The 21,423-nt window shown below is 51.2% G+C and overlaps 1 protein-coding gene across 7 annotated transcripts in view; it reads left to right on the top strand.

The window, feature by feature from the left end:
- The window catches only part of LOC144682524 (arfaptin-2-like), a 66,980-nt gene extending 46,124 nt beyond the window's left edge, over positions 1 to 20,856 (top strand). For all 7 annotated transcript variants that reach the window (XM_078544920.1, XM_078544916.1, XM_078544921.1 and 4 more), the window contains 5 exons: positions 8,585 to 8,703; positions 12,092 to 12,313; positions 13,023 to 13,180; positions 15,758 to 15,932; positions 19,823 to 20,856. In XM_078544920.1, coding sequence (XP_078401046.1) covers positions 8,585 to 8,703; positions 12,092 to 12,313; positions 13,023 to 13,180; positions 15,758 to 15,932; positions 19,823 to 19,978 — 830 coding nt within the window. In that variant the 3' untranslated portion in view covers positions 19,979 to 20,856. The remainder of the gene's footprint in view (positions 1 to 8,584; positions 8,704 to 12,091; positions 12,314 to 13,022; positions 13,181 to 15,757; positions 15,933 to 19,822) is intronic.
- Positions 20,857 to 21,423: the final 567 nt, after the last annotated feature.

Raw genomic sequence — 21,423 nt, 5'->3', positions numbered from 1 at the left:
CTCCGACAGTGCAGCACTCCCTCAGCACTGACCCTCTGACAGTGCAGCACTCCCTCAGCACTGACCCTCTGACAGTGCAGCGCTCCCTCAGTACTGACCCACCGACAGTGTAGCAAATTAAAGGAAAATCCAAAGGCGTTTTATAAGTATGTTCGGGGCAAGAGGATAACCAGGGAAAGAGGGCCAATTAGGGACCAAAATGCCAATCTGTGTGAGGAACTGGAAGACATAGGAGAGGTTTTAAAAGAGTACTTTGCATCAATATTCACCATAGAGAAGGACGATGTAGGTAGAGAAATCAGGAGAACTGTGATATAGTTGAACAAATTTGCATTGCGAGGGAGGAGTTTTAGCGGGCTTAATAGTGGATAAATCCCCAGGCTCAGATGAGATGTAACCCAGGCTGCTGTGGGAGGCAATGGAGGAGATTGCAGGGGCCCTGACACTAATTTTCAATACCTCTCTGGCCATAGAAGTGCCAGAGGACTGGAGGACAATGAATGTGGTACCATTATTCAAGAAGGGTAGTAGGGATAAATCAGGGAACTATAGGCCAGTGAGTCTAACATCAGTGGTAGGGAAACTTTTGGAAAAAACTCTGAGGGACAGAATTAATCTCCACTTAGAGAGGCAGGGATTAATCAAGGATATTCAGCATGGCTTTGTCAAGGGGAGATCATGTCTAACAAATTGATTGCATTTTTCGAGGACGTAACTAGGTGTGTAGATGAAGGTAGTGCAGTTGATGTAGCCTAGATCCATAGAACCATAGAAAAGTTACAGCACAGATGGAGGCCATTCGGCCCATCTTGTCCATGCCAGCCCAAGGACACCCAGGTGCCCTTTCTAATCCCACCTTCCTGCACCCGGCCCATAGTCCTGCAGCTTACAGCACTTAAGGTGCAGATCCAGGTACTTTTTAAAGGAGTTTAGAGTTTCTGCCTCTACCACCAACTTGGGCAGCGAATTCCAGACATCCACTACCCTCTGTGTAAAAAAGTTCTTCCTCATGTGCCCCCTACACCTTCTGCCACTTATCTTGAATCTATGTCCCCTGGTTCTAGAATTCTCCACCAAGGGAAACAATTTTATCCTGTCCACTCTATCTATTCCCCTCATAGTCTTGTACACCTCCATCAAGTCACCTCTCAGCCTTCTTTGTTCTAAGGAAAATAACCCCAACCTATCCAATCTCTCCTCGTAGCTACACTTTTCTAACCCTGGCAACATTCTTGTAAACCTCCTCTGCACTCTCTCCAGAGCTATTACGTCCTTCCTGTGATGTGGTGACCAGAACTGCACACAATACTCCAGTTGTGGCCTCACCGGTGTTTTATACAATTCCAACATTATATCCTTACTTTTATATTCTATACCTCTGCCAATGAAGGAGAGCATTCCATATGCCTTCTTTACAACCTTGTCTACTTGAACTGCAGCCTTCAGTGACCTGTGTACTTGTACGCCAAGATCTCTCACTTCATCTACCTCTCTTAGTATATTCCCATTTATTGTGTAATCCCTGTAATTGTTTGACCTCCCTAAATGTATGACCTCACACTTCTCTATGTTAAAATCCATCTGCCACTTTACCGCCCACTCCACCAACCCATCTATATCGTTTTGGAGATTATGACTATCCTCTACACTATCCACTACTCGGCCAATCTTTGTGTCATCTGCAAATTTCCCAATCGTGCCCCCCACATTCACGTCCAAATCGTTAATATATAACACAAACAGCAAGGATCCCAACACCGAGCCCTGTGGAACACCACTTGAGACAACTTTCCATTTGCAAGGGCATCCATCGACCATTACCCTACATGGACTTCTGTGAGGCTTTTGACAATGTCTCGCTTGGGAGACTGGTCAAGAAGGTAAGAGCCCATGGGATCCAGGGCAATTTGGCAAATTGGATCCAAAATTGACTTAGTGGCAGGAGACAGAGGGTGATGATTGAAGGTTGTTTTTGTGACTGGAAGCCTGTGTACAGTGACGTACCGCAGGGTTCGGTGCTGGACCTCTTGCTGTTTGTAATGTACGTTAATGATCTAGGCATGAATGTAGGAGGTATGATCAGTAAGTTCGCAAATGACACAAAAATTAGTGGTGTTGTAAATAGTGAGGAGGAAAGCCTTAGACAATATAGCCGGGCTGGTAAGATGGACAGAACAGTGGCAAATGGAATTTAATCCTGAAAAGTGTGAGGTGATGCATTTTGGGAGGACCAGCAAGGCAGGGAATACACGATGAATGGTAGGACCCTAGGAAATACAGAGGATCAGAGGGACCTTGGTGTACATGTCCATAGATCCCTGAAGGCAACAGGACAGGTAGATAAGGTGGATAAGAAGGCAGATGGGATATTTGCCTTTATTAGTCGAGGCACTGAATACAAGAGCAGGAGGTTATGATGGAGCTGTATAAAACATTAGTTTGGCCACAGCTGGAGTACTGTGTGCAGTTCTGGTCACCACACTAAATGAAGGATGTGATTGCACTGGAGGGGGTGCAGAGGAGATTCACCAGGATGTTGCCTGGGCTGGAGTGTTTCAGCTATGAAGAAAGACTGGATAGGCTGGGGCTGTTTTCCTTAGAGCAGAGAAGGCTGAGGGGGGACCTGATAGAGGTATACAAAATTGTGAGGGGCATAGATAGGGTAGATAGGAAGAAACTTTTCCCTTAGGGAGGTGTCAATAACCAGGGGGCATAGACTTAGGGTAAGAGGCAGGAGGTTTAGAGGGGATTTGAGGAAATCTTTTTTCACCCAGAGGGTGGTTGGAATCTGGAACTCACTGCCTGAGGGGGTGGTAGAGGCAGAAACCCTCACAACATTTAAGAAGTATTTAGATGAGCACTTGAAACACCTCAGCACACAGGGCTACAGGCCAAGTGCTGGGAAATGGGATTAGAATAGATAGGGGCTTGATGGCCAGCACAGACACGATGGGCCGAAGGGCCTGTTTCTGTGCTGTGAGGCTCTATGACTCTATGTTGAATTATGTGCTGTGATCTCTGGATGAGTCTTGAACCCATGACTTGACTGGGGAAGCTGCCTCCTCTGAGCCTATCTGCTTGTTTTGTTGCCCATTGCTACCCCTCAGCATTATTACTGTGTGTGTGCTACATTCTGATGTGTTGGTATCTTTTATTCCTCCCCCTCACCTTTTTCCTCCATCTCTCCATTTCCCCTCTCGATGTTTCCAGGCAGTCGTGTGAAAGCCCCAACACAATGGGGTGTGCTCATCTCACCCAGCAGATCAGCAGCCAGCAGGATAGCCAGTCAGGGCAACACCTCGCCAGGTACATGCTGTGCCCACACTAGCTTCCCTGCCCCTAATCCCCCCCCCCATCCCTCCCAAAATATAGGAAAATGCCCTTAGCCCTCTCCCCCACCCCTCCCCCGCTCCCCATTGCTCAGCGTTGCTGAGTAAACCTCTCCAGAATGGTCATTGTTCCCTGAAACCCGCTATTTTCCAATCCAGACTGGGTACCCCCTCACCCCGGCCCTGTAAACTGTGCATAGCCCCCACGCCTCCCCATCACCCCACGTTTCCCTTCCACACCCCTCAGACTGTGCAGAACCCCCACCTTCCTCCCTCACCCCACCCCCTCAGACTGTGCCTAACCCCCACCTTCGTCCCTCACCCCATCCCCTCAGACTGTGCCTAACCCCCACGCTCCTCCCTCACCCCATCCCCTCAGACTGTGCCTAACCCCCACGCTCCTCCCTCACCCCATCCCCCTCCCTCACCCCACCCCCTCAGACTGTGCCTAACCCCCACCTTCCTCCCTCACCCCATCCCCTCAGACTGTGCCTAACCCCCACGCTCCTCCCTCACCCCACCCCCCTCCCTCACCCCACCCCCTCAGACTGTGCCTAACCCCCACCCCACTCCCTCACCCCATCCCCTCAGACTGTGCCTAACCCCCACGTGCCTCCCTCACCCCATCCCCTCAGACTGTGCCTAACCCCCACGCTCCTCCCTTTCTTCCCTTTCTCTGACCTTTTATGCTCCATTTGTTTTTGTGAAGTGTTTGAGTGCCTTGGCATTCAAATCCCAGATACAAATCAGCAAATAAAGTGATTGTGACCCCCCCACCTCCCTTTACAAGTGGAATCTGAGTCCAATATGGAGTATCTGTCTTCCTCTGATTCTCTCAATCCCACAACATCTCTCTCTGTCGTTCTGCCTCTCTTCCCCCCTCACACTCTTCCCCTCTCACACTCTTCCCCCCTCACACTCTTCCCCCCTCACACTCTTCCCCCCTCACACTCTTCCCCTCACACTCTTCCCCCTCACACTCTTCCCCCTCACACTCTTCCCCCTCACACTCTTCCCCCTCACACTCTTCCCCCTCACACTCTTCCCCCCACACTCTTCCCCCTCACACTCTTTCCCCTCACACTCTTCCCCCCACACTCTTCCCCCCCACACTCTTCCCCCCACACTCTTCCCCCTCACACTCTTCCCCCCCACATTCTTCCCTCTCACGCTCTTCCCCCTCATGCTCTTCCCCCTCACGCTCTTCCCCCTCACGCTCTTCCCCCTCACGCTCTTCGCCCCTCACACTCTTCCCCCTCACGCTCTTTCTCGCCCCTCACGCTCTTTCTCGCCCCTCACGCTCTTTCTCGCCCCTCACGCTCTTTCTCGCCCCTCACGCTCTTTCTCGCCCCTCACGCTCTTTCTCGGCCCTCACGCTCTTTCTCGCCCCTCACGCTCTTTCTCGCCCCTCACGCTCTTTCTCGCCCCTCACGCTCTTTCTCGCCCCTCACGCTCTTTCTCGCCCCTCACGCTCTTTCTCGGCCCTCACGCTCTTTCTCGGCCCTCACGCTCTTTCTCGCCCCTCACGCTCTTTCTCGCCCCTCACGCTCTTTCTCGCCCCTCACGCTCTTTCTCACCCCTCACGCTCTTTCTCGCCCCTCACGCTCTTTCTCGCCCCTCACGCTCTTTCTCGCCCCTCACACTCTTTCTCGCCCCTCACGCTCTTTCTCTCCCCATTTCACACTCATTGTCTCTCTCTCTCTCTGCCTCTGTCTTTCTCAACCAATCACACAGGTAGAATTCCTGTCTGTCCTGCCTCGCACACTTTCCATTACAGGACACTGGCTGATTTTTCCCACTCTCTCGAACTTAGGGGTCATTTGACAGTCGTTAGGAGCTGGAACGTTGGATGATTGCCTTACCTGGTGATTGCAATCAATTATATACCCCCCCCCCCCCCCCCCCCGCCTTGCACTGCAGCAACTGAACTCTGTTCTTTCGTGGGACGTGGGCATTGCTGGCACCCCTAATTGTTGCCCATCTCTAAATGCCCTTAAGCTGAGTGGCTTGCTGGGACATTTCGGAGGGCAGTTAAAAGTCAACCACATTACTGTGGGTCTGGACTCACATGTGGGCCAGACTGGGTAAGGGTGGAGATTTCCTCCCCTAAAGGACATTAGTGAATCACCATTACTGAGACTAGCTTTCAATTCCAGATTTTATTAATTAAATTTAGATTCCAGTGGCTGCTGTGGTCGGATTTAAACCCTTGATCCCAGAGTATTAGCCTGGATAGTTCAGGGACATTACCACAATGTCACTGTATATTGGCAGATCCCCACACTCCCCTTCACCTCTCATTACCCACAGCTCTCCTGGCTCTGATTAAATGGGAAACCACATCTACCCGGCTATGTGGAAAATTGCCCAGGTTTGTCCTTTTCACAAAAAGCAGAACAAATCCAATCCGGCCAATTACTGCCCCATCAGTCCACTCTTGATCATCAGTAAAGTAATGAAAGGGATCATTTACAATGTTATCAAGCAGCACTTACTAAACAATAACCTGCTCACTGACGCCAGAGTCACTCAGCTCCTGACCTCTATACAGCCTTAGTCCAAACATGGGCAGGAGAGCTGAGCTCCCGAGCTGAGGTGAGAGTGACTGCCCTTGACATCAAGGCAGCATTTGACCGAGTGAGACATCAAGGAGCCCTAGCAAAACTGGAGTCAATGAGAATCGCAGAATCTTTTCCTTTACAGTGCAGAAGGAGGCCATTCGGCCCATTGAGTCAGCACTGGCTCTCTGAAAGAGCATTCTACCTCGTCCCACTCCCCTGCCTTATCACCGTAACTTGCACATTCTTTCTTTTCAGATAGCAACCCTTTTGAATAGATTGACCAAACCTGCCTCCACCAGCCTCTCCGGAGGTTTCTGTGTAGAAACATTTCTCCTCCCATCACTTTTACTCCTTTTGCCAATTATTTTGAACCTGTGCCCTCTAGTTCTTGATGCTCTCTCGAGTGGGAACGATTTCTTATTGTTTACCCTGTACAGAACTCCTCAGGATCTTGACTATCTCTCTATCAAGTTGCCTCTCAACTTTTCTTCCTCATAGCTGCAGTTCTTTATCACTGGAATCATTCTTGTGAATGTTCTCTGTACTCTCTCCAATGCCTTCACATCCTTCCTTAAGTATGGGGCCCAGAACTGGACCCAGTACTCCAGGTGAGGCCTAACTAGTGTCTTATACAAGTTCAACATGACTTCCTTACTCTTTTACTCAGTGCCCCTATTAATAAAGCCTAAGATACTATATGCTTAATTAACTGCATCTCAATGTGCCCTACTATCTTCAATGACTGATGTACATATACACCAAGGTCCCTCTGTTCCTGCACCTCCTTTACAGTTTCTCCCTTTACTTTATACTGTCTCTCCATATTCTTTCTGCCAAAATGAATCACTTCACACTTCTCTGTATTGAAGTTCATCTGCCATTTGTCTGCTCAATCCACCAACATGTCTATGTCCTTTTGAAGTTCGAGACTATCCCCATCACAGTTGACAACATTTCCAATCTTCATATCATCTGCAAATTTTGAAATCATGCCCAGCACACCACAGTCTAGGTCATTAATATATACCAGGAATAGCAAGGATTCCATCAGGGGAAAACTCTCCACTGGCTGGGGTCATACCTAGCACAAAGGAAGAAGGTTGTGGTTGTTGGAGGTCAGTCATCTCAGCTCCAGGACATCACTGCAGCAGTTCCTCAGGGTAGTGTCCTCGGCCCAACCATCTTCAGTTGCTTCATCAATGACCTTCCTTCCATCATAAGGTCAGAAGTGGGGATGTTCGTTGATGATTGTACAATGTTCAGCACCATTCGCGACACCTCAGATACTGAAGCAGTCCATGTCCAAATGCAGCAAGACCTGGACAATATCCAGGCTTGGGCTGACAAGGGGAAAGTAACATTCGCGCTGCATAAGTGCCAGGCAATGACTATCTCCAACAAGAGAGAATCTAACCATCAACCGTTGACATTCAATGGCATTACCATCACTGAATCCCCCACTATAAACATCCTGGGGATTGCCATTGACCAGAACCTGAACTGGACTAGCCATATAAATACTGTGGCTACAAGAGCAGGCCTGAGGCTGGGAATTCTGTGGAGAGTAACTCACCTCCTGACTCCCCAAAGCCTGTCCACCATCTACAAGGCACAAGTCAGGAGTGTGATGGAATACTCTCCATTTGCCTGGATGAATGCAGCTCCCACAACACTCAGGAAGCTTGACACCATCCAGGACAAAGCAGTTGGCTTGATTGGCACAAAATCCATAAACATTCACTCCCTCCACCACCGACGCAGAGTGGCAGCAGTGTGTACCATCTACAAGATGCAATGTAGGAATTCACCAAGGCTTCTTAGACAGAACCTTCAAAACCCACGACCACTACCATCTAGAAGGACAAGGGCAGCAGATAGGTGGGAACGCCACCACCTGGCAGTTCCCCTCCAAGCCACTCACCATCCTGACTTGGAAATATATCACCGTTCCTTCACTGTCGCTGGGTCAAAACCCTGGAACTCTCTCCCTAACAGCGCTGTGGGTGTACCTACACCACATGGACTGCAGCGGCTCAAGAAGGCAGCTCACCACCACCTTCTCAAGGGGCAACTAGGGATGGGCAATAAATGCTGGCCCAGCCAATGATGCCTGCATCCCATAAACGAATTAATAAAAAAACACACACACACATGTATCTCTAACCAACTTCCCAGTTGCCATTCACAGGGACCCAATCCTGTCTGTTTAATCCATTGACCACGGTCACTCTGATATTGGGGTATGTGCCTGCCTGTCTGGTAAACTTTCTTCCAACTGCCCCTCCATAAGGAAACATGCCCAACCTGCCTGTGCTCATTTTCTACTTTGTGCCTCTTCTGTCAACTTTATCTCTGCTTGTTCACCTCGACCAAACCTGGTAGTGACAGGAGAATAATGACATGTTTTGTCTGAATGTCAGTCTGCTAGCCTGGAGTTCTCCGTCCTCCTGCAGTCCAACTGCTTAAACTCCTCACGTTTGAAGAAATGTTTTTGTGAGGGACAGTGGTGGTTCCTTAAGGGTTAATCCTCCCGTGCAGTGTGTGGGAAAACATTTGTGTCTTATTTCTCAGTCTGAAATGGATCATCCTCTCCAGGATTCTCTAAGGCAGAGCTGAGCAGCAACGCAGCTGAGTCGAAGGCCCGATTGCCTGACTCGCTGCTCTGATCCTCTATTGCTGTGTGTTACATTCCAGGATCCAGTAACATTCACCAGTCCCAGAGTGGCCCAGTAATGAGCGGTGAGGAACCTGCCCGTGGGATTGCTGGGGAGAAGTTCGACATTGTGAAAAAGTGGGGAATCAACACCTACAAGGTTAGTGCGAGGTGGGGAGCAACCCCATTTTATATTATACCTCCGTGTTAAACACAGAGCTGTACACAACCCCCTCCCTGTGTTAAACACAGAGCTGTACACAACCCCCTCCCTGTGTTAAACACAGAGCTGTACCCAACCCCTTCCCTGTGTTAAACACAGAGCTGTACCCAACCCCTTCCCTGTGTTAAACACAGAGCTGTACACAACCCCCTCCCTGTGTTAAACACAGAGCTGTACCCAACCCCCCTCCCTGTGTTAAACACAGAGCTGTACCCAACCCCCCTCCCTGTGTTAAACACAGAGCTGTACCCAACCCCTTCCCTGTGTTAAACACAGAGCTGTACACAACCCCCTCCCTGTGTTAAACACAGAGCTGTATCCAACCCCCTCCCTGTGTTAAACACAGAGCTGTACACAACTCCCTCCCTGTGTTAGACACAGAGCTGTATCCAACCCCCTCCCTGTGTTAAACACAGAGCTGTACCCAACCCCCTCCCTGTGTTAGACACAGAGCTGTACCCAACCCCCTCCCTGTGTTAAACACAGAGCTGTATCCAACCCCCTCCCTGTGTTAAACACAGAGCTGTACCCAACCCCCCCTCCCTCTGTTAAACACAGAGCTGTACCCAACCCCCTCCCTGTGTTAGACACAGAGCTGTATCCAACCCCCTCCCTGTGTTAGACACAGAGCTGTATCCAACCCCCTCCCTGTGTTAAACACAGAGCTGTACCCAACCCCCCCTCCCTCTGTTAAACACAGAGCTGTACCCAACCCCCCCTCCCTCTGTTAAACACAGAGCTGTACACAACCCCCTCCCTGTGTTAAACACAGAGCTGTATCCAACCCCCTTACTGTGTTAAACACAGAGCTGTACACAACCCCTCCCTGTGTTAAACACAGAGCTGTACACAACCCCTCCCTGTGTTAAACACAGAGCTGTACACAACCCCCTCCCTGTGTTAAACACAGAGCTGTACACAACCCCTCCCTGTGTTAAACACAGAGCTGTACACAACCCCCTCCCTGTGTTAAACACAGAGCTGTACCCAACCCCTCCCTGTGTTAAACACAGAGCTGTACACAACCCCCTCCCTGTGTTAAACACAGAGCTGTATCCAACCCCCTCCCTGTGTTAAACACAGAGCTGTACACAACCCCTCCCTGTGTTAAACACAGAGCTGTACACAACCCCTCCCTGTGTTAAACACAGAGCTGTACACAACCCCCTCCCTGTGTTAAACACAGAGCTGTACACAACCCCTCCCTGTGTTAAACACAGAGCTGTACACAACCCCCTCCCTGTGTTAAACACAGAGCTGTACCCAACCCCTCCCTGTGTTAAACACAGAGCTGTACACAACCCCCTCCCTGTGTTAAACACAGAGCTGTACACAACCCCCTCCCTGTGTTAAACACAGAGCTGTACACAACCCCTCCCTGTGTTAAACACAGAGCTGTACACAACCCCCTCCCTGTGTTAAACACAGAGCTGTACACAACCCCTCCCTGTGTTAAACACAGAGCTGTACACAACCCCCTCCCTGTGTTAAACACAGAGCTGTACACAACCCCCTCCCTGTGTTAAACACAGAGCTGTACACAACCCCTCCCTGTGTTAAACACAGAGCTGTACCCAACCCCCCCTCCCTGTGTTAAACACAGAGCTGTACACAACCCCTCTCCCTGTGTTAAACACAGAGCTGTACCCAACCCCCTCCCTGTGTTAAACACAGAGCTGTATCCAACCCCCTCCCTGTGTTAGACACAGAGCTGTACACAACCCCTCCCTGTGTTAAACACAGAGCTGTACACAACCCCCTCCCTGTGTTAAACACAGAGCTGTACCCAACCCCCTCCCTGTGTTAAACACAGAGCTGTACCCAACCCCCTCCCTGTGTTAAACACAGAGCTGTACCCAACCCCCCTCCCTGTGTTAAACACAGAGCTGTACCCAACCCCTCCCTGTGTTAAACACAGAGCTGTACCCAACCCCTCCCTGTGTTAAACACAGAGCTGTACACAACCCCTCCCTGTGTTAAACACAGAGCTGTACACAACCCCTCCCTGTGTTAAACACAGAGCTGTACCCAACCCCCCTCCCTGTGTTAAACACAGAGCTGTACACAACCCCCCTCCCTGTGTTAAACACAGAGCTGTACCCAACCCCCCTCCTTGTGTTAGACACAGAGCTGTACACAACCCCCCTCCCTGTGTTACACACAGACCTGAACCCCCTTGCCCCTCCCAGCGTTACACACGGACGCCTGTGCCCACCAGTACTGTATCCAGTGTTACACACAGACCCCTGTGCCCACCAGTACTGTACCCAGTGTTACACTCGGACCCCTGTGCCCACCAGTACTGTACCCAGTGTTACACACAGACCCCTGTGCCCACCAGTACTGTGCCCAGTGTTACACACAGACCCCTGTGCCCACCAGTACTGTACCCAGTGTTACACACAGACCCCTGTGCCCACCAGTACTGTACCCAGTGTTATACACAGACCCCTGTGCCCACCAGTACTGTACCCAGTGTTACACACGGACTCCTGTGCCCACCAGTACTGTACCCAGTGTTACACACAGACCCCTGTGCCCACCAGTACTGTGCCCAGTGTTACACACAGACCCCTGTGCCCACCAGTACTGTACCCAGTGTTACACACAGACCCCTGTGCCCACCAGTACTGTACCCAGTGTTACACACGGACCCCTGTGCCCACCAGTACTGTACCCAGTGTTACACACGGACCCCTGTGCCCACCAGTACTGTACCCAGTGTTACACACAGACCCCTGTGCCCACCAGTACTGTACCCAGTGTTATGTCGCTGAAAATGTTTTCTGGGATACGTTTGGAAGAATAGATTCTCGGTATTTTCACAGTTGAAGGAGTGTCAGTGTGAACACTCCATCCTGACTTGGAAATATATCACCGTTCTTTCACTGTCGCTGGGTCAAAACCCTGGAACTCCCTCCCTAACGGCACTGTGGGTGTACCTACACCACATGGACTGCAGCGGTTCAAGAAGGCAGCTCACCCCCACCACCTTCTCAACGCCCAGCCAGCGAAGCCCACATCCCGTGAGTAAATTAGAAACCCCGGTCCCACTCAAACCCCAGTGCTGATGCTGAGCAGCAGTATAACTTCATTCTTGTGGTACCATCAATGACCTTGAGGTCAATGGTTGAGATTCCTGAGACTGGGAATACTCATTGCCTGTGCGATACATTGTCGCAGGATTGGGTAGATGTTCAGTTCTGGAAGTTTCACTTTCTGCATTGTAACCTGTGTATGAAGGTATGAGCTGATATTCAGTGTGTGAGGCTGAGCTAGTGGAAACACTTCAGTTTTACAGACACTATCATTGCTGTGTCTGCAGTGCACAAAGCAGATGATCTCGGAGAGATTTGGTCGCGGGTCCCGGACAGTGGACCTCGAGTTGGAAGCACAGATTGAACTCCTGCGGGACACAAAGAGGAAATATGAGAATGTCCTGCGTCTTGCTCGTGCCCTCACCAATCATTTCTACAACATGGTGCAGACACAACGGGCCCTGGGCGAGTCTTTCTCTGATCTCAGCCAGAAATCACCAGAACTCCAGGTAGGCATTGAACACGGTGAGGTGGGTGTGAGAGCGCGGCGTGAATGTGGGCAAGAGTTTCACCTCCTCCAGCTGTTGGTGGGAGATGTCTGACCCTGGGGAGTGTCTGTGTAGCTGTGTTGACCCTGGGGGTGTCTGTGTAGCTGTGTTGACCCTGGGGGTGTCTGTGTACTCTGCACTGACCCTGGGGGTGTCTGTGCACTCTGCGCTGACCCTGGGGAATGCCTCTGTATGCCATGCTGACCCTGGGGGTGTCTGTGTACTCCGTGCTGACCCTGGGGGTGTCTGTGTACTCCGTGCTGACCCTGGGGGTGTCTGTGCACTCTGTGCTGACCCTGGGGAATGCCTCTGTATGTCATGTTGACCCTGGGGAGTGTCTCTGTATGCCATGTTGACCCTGGGGAGTGTCTCTGTACCCTGTGTTGACCCTGGGGAGTGTCTCTGTATGCCATGTTGACCCTGGGGAGTGTCTCTGTACCCTGTGTTGACCCTGCGGAGTGTCTCTGTATGCCATGTTGACCCTGGGGAGTGTCTCTGTACCCTGTGTTGACCCTGGGGAGTGTCTCTGTATGCCATGTTGACTCTGGGGAGTGTCTCTGTACCCTGTGTTGACCCTGGGGAGTGTCTCTGTACCCTGTGTTGACCCTGGGGAGTGTCTCTGTATGCTGTGTTGACCCTGGGGTTGCCTCTGTGTCCTCTCCTCACACAGGAAGAGTTTGGATACAATGCTGACACTCAGAAGCTGCTGTGTAAGAATGGGGAGACGTTACTTGGAGCCATCAACTTCTTCGTATCCAGCATCAATACTCTCGTCAATAAGACCATGGAGGACACACTCCTCACCATCAAACTGTTTGAGAATGCCAGGTGAGACAAGCACAGGTAACAATCCCTTCAGAGGAATTGATACAGGAGCCAAACGGATTAAATTAAGAGGACGTGTTGCACAGACTAGGTGTCTATTCCTAGGGAGAGAAACCGAGTTAACATTTCAAGTCTGTGTGACCCTTCTTCAGACCCCTTCAAGGGTCATATGGACCCAAAATGTTAACCCTGTTTCTCTCTCCACAGACGCTGTCAGACCTGCTGAGTTTTACCAGCATTTTCTGTTTTTATTTCAGATTTTCAGCATCCGCAGTATTTTGCTTTTGTCTATTCCTAGAGTCTAACAGGTTAAGGGGTGATCTAGTTGAGGTGTTTAAGATGATTAAAGGATTTGAGAAGGTCAATAGAGATAAACTATTTGCCCTGGTGATTGTGGGGAGGATGGTAGATGGTGGGAGGGAGTCGAGTCTAGAACAAGGGGGCAGAACCTTAAAATTCGAGCCAGGAGTGATGTCAAGAGGCACTACTTCACACAGAGGGGCGTGAAAATCTACAACTCTCTCTGCCCTGAAAAGCTAGTTGATGCTGGGGATAAATTGAAGTTTTCAATACTGATTAATAGATATTTGTTGGCTGAGGATTGTTAAGGATTATGGAGCCAATGCAAGTAAATGGAGCCATCATACAGATCAGCCATGACAGAATTAAATAGCAGAAGAGGCTGAATGGCCTCCTCCTGTTACTATAAGACAACCAAGGTAGGAAGGAGCTCATATCTTCCTGTCTAGGGCTACAGGAAGATATAGACGGGATGGTCAAATGGGCAGATAAGTGGTAGATGGAATTTAACCCTGAAAAGTGTGAGGTGATACACTTTGGAAGGAGTAATTTGACAAGGAAGTATTCAATGAACGGCATGGCACTAGGAAGTTCTGAAGAACAAAGGGACCTTGGCGTGTGTGTCCATAGATCTCTGAAGGCGGAGGGGCATGTTAGTGGGGTGGTGAAAAAGGCATATGGGACACTTGCCTTTATCAATCGAGCATAGATTACAAAAGTAGGGAGGTGATGTTGGAGTTGTATAGAACCTTGGTGAGGCCACAGCTGGAGTACTGTGTGCAGTTCTGGTTGCCTCATTATAGGAAGGATGTGATTGCACTGGAGGGAGTGCAGAGGAGATTCACCAGGATGTTGCCTGGGATGAAACATTTAAGTTATGAAGAGAGGTTGGATAGACTTGGGTTGTTTTCGTTGGAGCAGAGAAGACTGAGGGGCGACCTGATCGAGGTGTACAAGATTATGAGGGGCATGGACAGGGTGGATAGGGAGCAGCTGTTCCCCTTAGTTGAAGGGGCAGTCACGAGGGGGCATAAGTTCAAGGTGAGGGGCAGGAGGTTTAGGGGGGATGTGAGGAAAAGCTTTTTTACCCAGAGGGTGGTGACGGTCTGGAATGCACTGCCTGGGAGGGTGGTGGAGGCGGGTTACCTCACATCCTTTAAAAAGTACCTGGATGAGCACTTGGCATGTCATAACATTCAAGGCTATGGGCCAAGTGCTGGAAAATGGGATTGGGTAGGTAGGTCAGGTGTTTCTCACGTGTCGGTGCAGACTCAATGGGTCGAAGGGCCTCTTCTGCACTGTGTGATTCTGTGATTACTCTAGTCACTAGCAATCAAGGGGCTGGATTGGGATAGGAGAGATTTTCTGTTCAATAAGTTGACCATGACTACCTGATTTTGTGTGTGTGCTGCCAGAGAGCTCAGTGTTCACTATATTAATAACAGTTCTGGGATTCACCTCTGGGACCTGGTTCTCCTGCATTGGGCTCATGGCATCACATGAAATATTGGGACAATCTCAGCCTCACTGAGGCTCACTGCTCAAACCACTGACCCCACAGCTGGTGAGGAGAATGGGTCAGTGGGAACGGGGAAGCCCCCTGGAGTATGAAGTGGAGCAGAATAATTGAACAACCAAAAGTTGCAGGTTAGAGGGAATTTTATTCTGCATCTAACCCCGTGCTGTACCTGTCCTGGGAGTGTTTGATGGGGACAGTGTAGAAGGAGATTTACTCTGTATCTAACCCCGTGCTGTACCTGTCCTGGGAGTGTTTGATGGGGACAGTGTGGAGGGAGCTTTACTCTGTATATAACCCCGTGCTGTACCTGTCCTGGGAGTGTTTGATGGGGACAGTGTAGAGGGAGCTTTACTCTGTATCTAACCCCGTGCTGTACCTGTCCTGGGAGTGTTTGATGGGGACAGTGTGGAGGGAGCTTTACTCTGTATATAACCCCGTGCTGTACCTGTCCTGGGAGTGTTTGATGGGGACAGTGTAGAGGGTATTTTACTCTGTATCTAACCCTGTGCTGTACCTGTCCTGGGAGTGTTTGATGGGGACAGTTTAGAGGGAGTTTTACTCTGTATCTAACCCCGTGCTGTACCTGTCCTGGGAGTGGTTGATGGGGACAGTGTAGAGGGACCTTTACTCTGTATCTAACCCTGTGCTGTACCTGTCCTGGGAGTGTTTGATGGGGGCGGCGTAGAGGGAGATTTACTCTGTATCCAACCCTGTGCTGTGGAGGGAATTTTACTCTATCTAACCTGTGCTGCTTATTGTAGATTGGAATACGATGCATATCGCACAGACCTTGAGGAGCTGAATCTGGGACCCCGTGATTCTATCACACTGCCGAAGATCGATTTGGCACAGCAGCTGTATCTATTACATAAGGAGAAGTACGAGAGATTACGCAGTGATGTCACCATCAAGCTGAAATTCCTGGAGGAGAACAAGGTGCTGATTGGCTGTCAGGGCGTTGTCGTGCTTCATATATATCGTTATGGGGGTGTTCAGACACTGGGCCGGATAGTGCGGGATGACGGGAAGGTGCGGGATGACGGGAAGGTGCGGGATGACAGGAAGGTTACGGATGACGGGAAGGTGACGGATGACGGGAAGGTGCGGGAGGACGGGAAGGTGCGGATGACGGGAAGGTACGGGTGGACGGGAAGGTGCGGGATGACGGGAAGGTGCGGGATGACGGGAAGGTGCGGGAGGACGGGAAGGTGCGGGAGGACGGGAAGGTGCGGATGACGGGAAGGTGCGGGATGACGGGAAGGTGCGGATGACGGGAAGGTGCGGGATAACGGGAAGGTGCAGATGACGGGAAGGTGCAGATGACGGGAAGGTGCGGGAGGGCGGGAAGGTGCGGGAGGACGGGAAGGTGCGGGAGGACGGGAAGGTGCGGATGACGGGAAGGTGCGGGATGACGGGAAGGTGCGGATGACGGGAAGGTGCGGATGACGGGAAGGTGCGGGATAACGGGAAGGTGCAGATGACGGGAAGGTGCAGATGACGGGAAGGTGCGGGAGGGCGGGAAGGTGCGGGAGGACGGGAAGGTGCGGGAGGACGGGAAGGTGCGGGAGGACGGGATGGTGCGGGATGACGGGAAGGTGCGGGATGACGGGAAGGTGCGGGAGGACGGGAAGGTGCGGGAGGACGGGAAGGTGCGGGAGGACGGGAAGGTGCGGGGGGACCGGAATGGTGCGGGAGGACGGGATGACGGGAAGGTGTGGATGACGGGAAGGTGCGGGATAACGGGATGGTGCGGGATGACGGGAAGGTGTGGATGACGGGAAGGTGCGGGATGACGGGAAGGTGCGGGATGACGGGAAGGTGCGGATGACGGGAAGGTGCGGGTTGACGGGAAGGTGCGGGTTGACGGGAAGGTGCGGGATAACGGGAAGGTGCGGGAGGACGGGAAGGTGCGGGAGGACGGGAAGGTGCGGGATAACGGGATGGTGCGGGATGACGGGACGGGATCCTGTTATCTGGCACCAGCCGATTATCCAGCACCCAGAGCTCCGCTGGACCCGCTCTGCTGCCTTTTCCACTTTGCCCTGAAAATTTTTTCTTTTTGAATAATTATCCAATTCCCTTTTGAAAGTCCTGATTAAATCTACGTCCACCACACTCTCAGGCAGGGCATTCCAGATCCTAACTACTCACCCATGTCGCCCTTGTTTCTTTCGTCAAATAACTTAAGTATGTTTCTCGATCCTTCCATCAGTGGCAAGTTTCTCCATATCTACCCTATCCAGACCCTTTATAATTTTGAATACCTCTATCAAATCATGACAGGGGTATACAGTCGGGAGGGAGGTGCCCTGGGAGTCCTCAACATCGACTCCGGACCCAATGAAGTCTCATGGCATCAGGTCAAACATGGGCAAGGAAACCTCCTGCTGATTACCACGTACCGCCCTCCCTCAGCTGATGAATCAGTGCCCCTCCATGTTGAACACCACTTGGAGGAAGCACTGAGGGTGGCAAGGGCACAGAATGTACTCTGGGTGGGGACTTCAATGTCCATCACCAAGAGTGGCTCGGTAGCACCACTACTGACCGAGCTGGCCGAGTCCTAAAGGACATAGCTGCTAGACTGGGTCTGCGGCAGGTGGTGAGGGAACCAACAAGAGGGAAAAACATACTTGACCTCACCCTCACCAACCTGCCTGCCACAGATGCATCTGTCTATGACAGTATCGGTAGGAGTGACCACCGCACAGTCTTTGTGGAATGAAATCCTGTCTTCACATTGAGGATACCCTCCATCGTGTTGTGTGGCACTACCACCCTGCTAAATTGGATAGATTTCAAACAAATCTAGCAACTCAAGACATGAGGCGCTGTGGGCCAACAGCAGCAGCAGAATTGTACTCAAACACAATCTGTAACCTCATGGCCCGGCATATATCCCACTCTACCATTACCACCAAGCCAGGGGATCAACCCTGGTTCAATGAAAAGTGCAGGAGGACATGCCAGGAGCAGCACCAGACATACCTAAAAATGAGGTGTAAACATGGTGAAGCTACAACACAGGACTACTTGTGTGCCAAACAGCATAAGGCAAATGATAGACAGAACTATGCAATTCCATAACCAATGGATCAGATCTAAGCTCTGCAGTCCTGCCACATTCAGTAGTGAATGATGGTGGACAATTAAACCCACTGGAGGAGGAGGCTCCACAAATATCCCCATTCTCAATGCTGGAGGAGCCCAGCACGTCAGTGCAAAAGATAAGGCTGAAGCATTTGCTACAATCTTCAGCCAGAAGTGCCGAGTGGATGATCCATCTCAGCCTCCTCTGGAGGTCCCCAGCATCACAGATGCCAGTCTTCAGCCAATTCGATTCGCTCCACGTGATATCAAGAAACGGCTGAAGGCACTGGACACTGCAAAGGCTATGGACCCTGACAATATTCCAGCAATAGTACTGAAGACTTGTGCTCCAGAACTTGCCGCACCCCTAGCCAAGCTGGGCTTGTTTTCACTGGAGTTTAGAAGAGTGAGGGGACATCCCATGTCCCCATCCCACATTCCTTGAATGAATAAAAAAAAGTGCTTTATTAACCATTTTCTCAATCTGTCCTGGCACCTTGAATGATTTATGCACATGTACATCCAGCTCCCTCTGCTCCTGCACCCTCTTTACAATTGTCCTTTTTATTTTATACTGTCTCTCCTTGTACTTCTTACCAAAATGAATCACTTCACACTTCTTTGCATTAAATTTCATCTACCAATTGTCCACCCATTGCACTAACCCATCCATGTTCTTTTGAAGTTTATCACGAACATCCTCACAGCTCACAATACTTCTGAATTTTGAAATTGTCCCCTGTACACCAAGGGCCAGGTCATTAATATACATCAGGAAAAGCAAGGGTCCCAATACTGACCCCTGGGGAACTCCACTACAAACCTTCCTCCAGCCCGAAAAACATCCATTAACCACTACTCTCTGTTCCCTGTCACTCAGCCAATTCCATATCCATGTTGCTAATGTCCCTTTTACTCCATGAGCTGTAACTTTGTTCATGTTGTCTCGTTTTCTCACAGGCCTGTTGTGTGGCACTGTATCAAATGCATTTTGGAAGTCCATGTTCACCACATCAACAGCATTACCCTCATCGACCCTCTGTTTCCTTGTCAAAAAGCTCCAGAAAGTTAGTCACACATCATTTTCCCTTAACCAATCCGTGCTGGATTTTCCTTAATTAACCCGCATTTGTCCATGTGACTGTTGATCTTGCACTGCCGTATTATTTCTAGAAGCTTCCCCAACATTGAGGTTAAACTGGCCTTTTTCAAACATGGGTGTAACATTTGTGACTGTCCAGTCGCCTGGCACCAGCCCCTGTATCTAAGCGGAGAATTCCCAGCCCCCTCTGTCCTCTTGGCTGAAACAGCAGCAGCTGGAATTGGCCCGACTTTCGAGAAAATCAGCTGTGGTTCCTGATCTGGAGGCGGGCGGGGTGGGGTTGGCTGACCCAGGGGAAGATTGGGGGCTGATCTGGGGGCGGGGTGGGGTTGGCTGACCCAGGGGAAGATTGGGGGCTGATCTGGGGGCGGGGTGGGGTTGGCTGACCCAGGGGAAGATTGGGGGCTGATCTGGGGGCGGGGTGGGGTGCTGACCCCGAGTTGGGGGGGGTGGTGGGATTCTGACCTGTGTGGGAAGGGGCGCTCTGAGCCGGTGTGCAGGGGGAGTTGTGTGGGGAGGGGGAGTTGTGTGGGGAGGGGGAGTTGTGTGGGGAGGGGGGAGCTCTGAGCCGGTGTGCAGGGGGAGTTGTGTGGCTGTTGGGCAGTGCTGACCTGTGTGTGGTTTTGCTCGGTAGGTGAAGGTGATGCACAAGCAGCTGCTGCTGTTCCATAACGCTATCTCAGCGTACTTCGCCGGGAACCAGCAGCAGCTGGAGCAAACACTCAAACAGTTTAACGTGAAGATGAAGGTGTCTGGCTCTGAAAAACCATCCTGGCTCGAGGAACAGTGACAACAACTGGATTTGGAACAGAACCTTCCAGAGGGGCAGAGTCGAGAGCAATGAGGAAGCTGCATTAAACACAAAAAAACACAAAAAATATCATTTGAAGTCCGTGTGTTCCAAACAAACTCTCAGACGTGTTAGAATTTTAGGGGAATTTCCTGGTTGCTTAAAGTCAAATCATTTTCCGATTTCTTGGCTTCATATTCTTATACAAATCAAACACTAAGGTACGATGGGACTGCGTGTGTCAGAGCTCGGAGCACACTCCTAGTTTGTATATATTCCTTCTGTGGACCACACAGGCTGTATGGGTACCCGGGGGTCACCCTTCTTGGAACTCCCCCCACCCCCACCCCAGGACCCCAACAGCTTTGAGCTCTGGTCCTGAGGGGCTGCTCTGGTTAATAGGGAACAGGCTGTTTTAAAGGGGACCTTGTTTTTAATTTGCACCTCTCACAGGGGTATTGGTGGTGGTCGGGGTGGAGGGTTCTGGAGACATTCTGGTGATTCTGGTACCGATTGGTGGATGGATGGATGGGACCCTGGACCAGACGTCTTCACCAAGAGAGGCTCCGCAAACCCCCAGCTGCTGCGGTGAGCGAGGGGAGGGCAGGGGAGGGGAGCCCTGAAAGAGCAGCGAGGACAAAGATTGTCCCTTGGGTTTACCCTGTTTATCTGAATATGGGAGCAAGGGAACATTCCAGACCCAGAGTATTTATTAAACCTTTTTGAGTTTGTGGAGGAGAGGAGTTTAACTATTGTATGATGTCAGTGAGAGGCTGTTAGACCATCCACAGTGTTTCCACTTTGAGGGGAATGGCCAGTATTGGAAATGTTTGCAGAGTGTGAGTTCTGTGGTGTATTAAAGACTATATCTTCTTTAACTCGGCATTATCTGTACCGTGCTGTTTGTGGTGTTTAAATTAATTAATATAAAAAAAAACAAAAGAAGGTAAACAGCCAAAGTCAGAAACAGTAGGCAATTCTGGAGATATATAGGCAGCGGAAGCGGGAGGGTGGTGCTGGGTGGGGGGTGGAAATCGGGCAGCAACATTCCCTGTGCCCCCTCCCCTCCTTGTATCTACCCATCCCCCCGCCCCCCCCAGAGCCTGCACCAACCCCCCTCCCTCCCCCCCCCCCCCCCCAAGTGTCTACACCAACCCCCCTCCCACACCCCCTAGTGCCTGCACCAACCCCCCTCCCTCCCCCCCCCCCCGTGTCTACACCAACCCCCTCCCCCCCCCCAGAGCCTGCACCAACCCCCCTCCCTCCCCCCCCACCAAGTGCCTGCACCAACCCCCCTCCCTCCCCCACCCCCCCGTGCCTACACCAACCCCCCTCCCTCCCCCCCCCAGTGCCTACACCAACCCCCCTCCCTTCCCCCCAGTGCCTACACCAACCCCCCTCCCCCCCCCCCCCAGTGCCTACACCAACCCCCCTCCCCTCTCCCC

This window comes from Cetorhinus maximus, chromosome 7 (assembly GCF_964194155.1).
Source record: "Cetorhinus maximus chromosome 7, sCetMax3.hap1.1, whole genome shotgun sequence".
In the NCBI taxonomy this organism is placed as follows: domain Eukaryota; kingdom Metazoa; phylum Chordata; class Chondrichthyes; order Lamniformes; family Cetorhinidae; genus Cetorhinus; species Cetorhinus maximus.
Note: the sequence above shows the minus strand (reverse complement) of the source record. Positions and strands in the feature narration are given on the sequence as shown.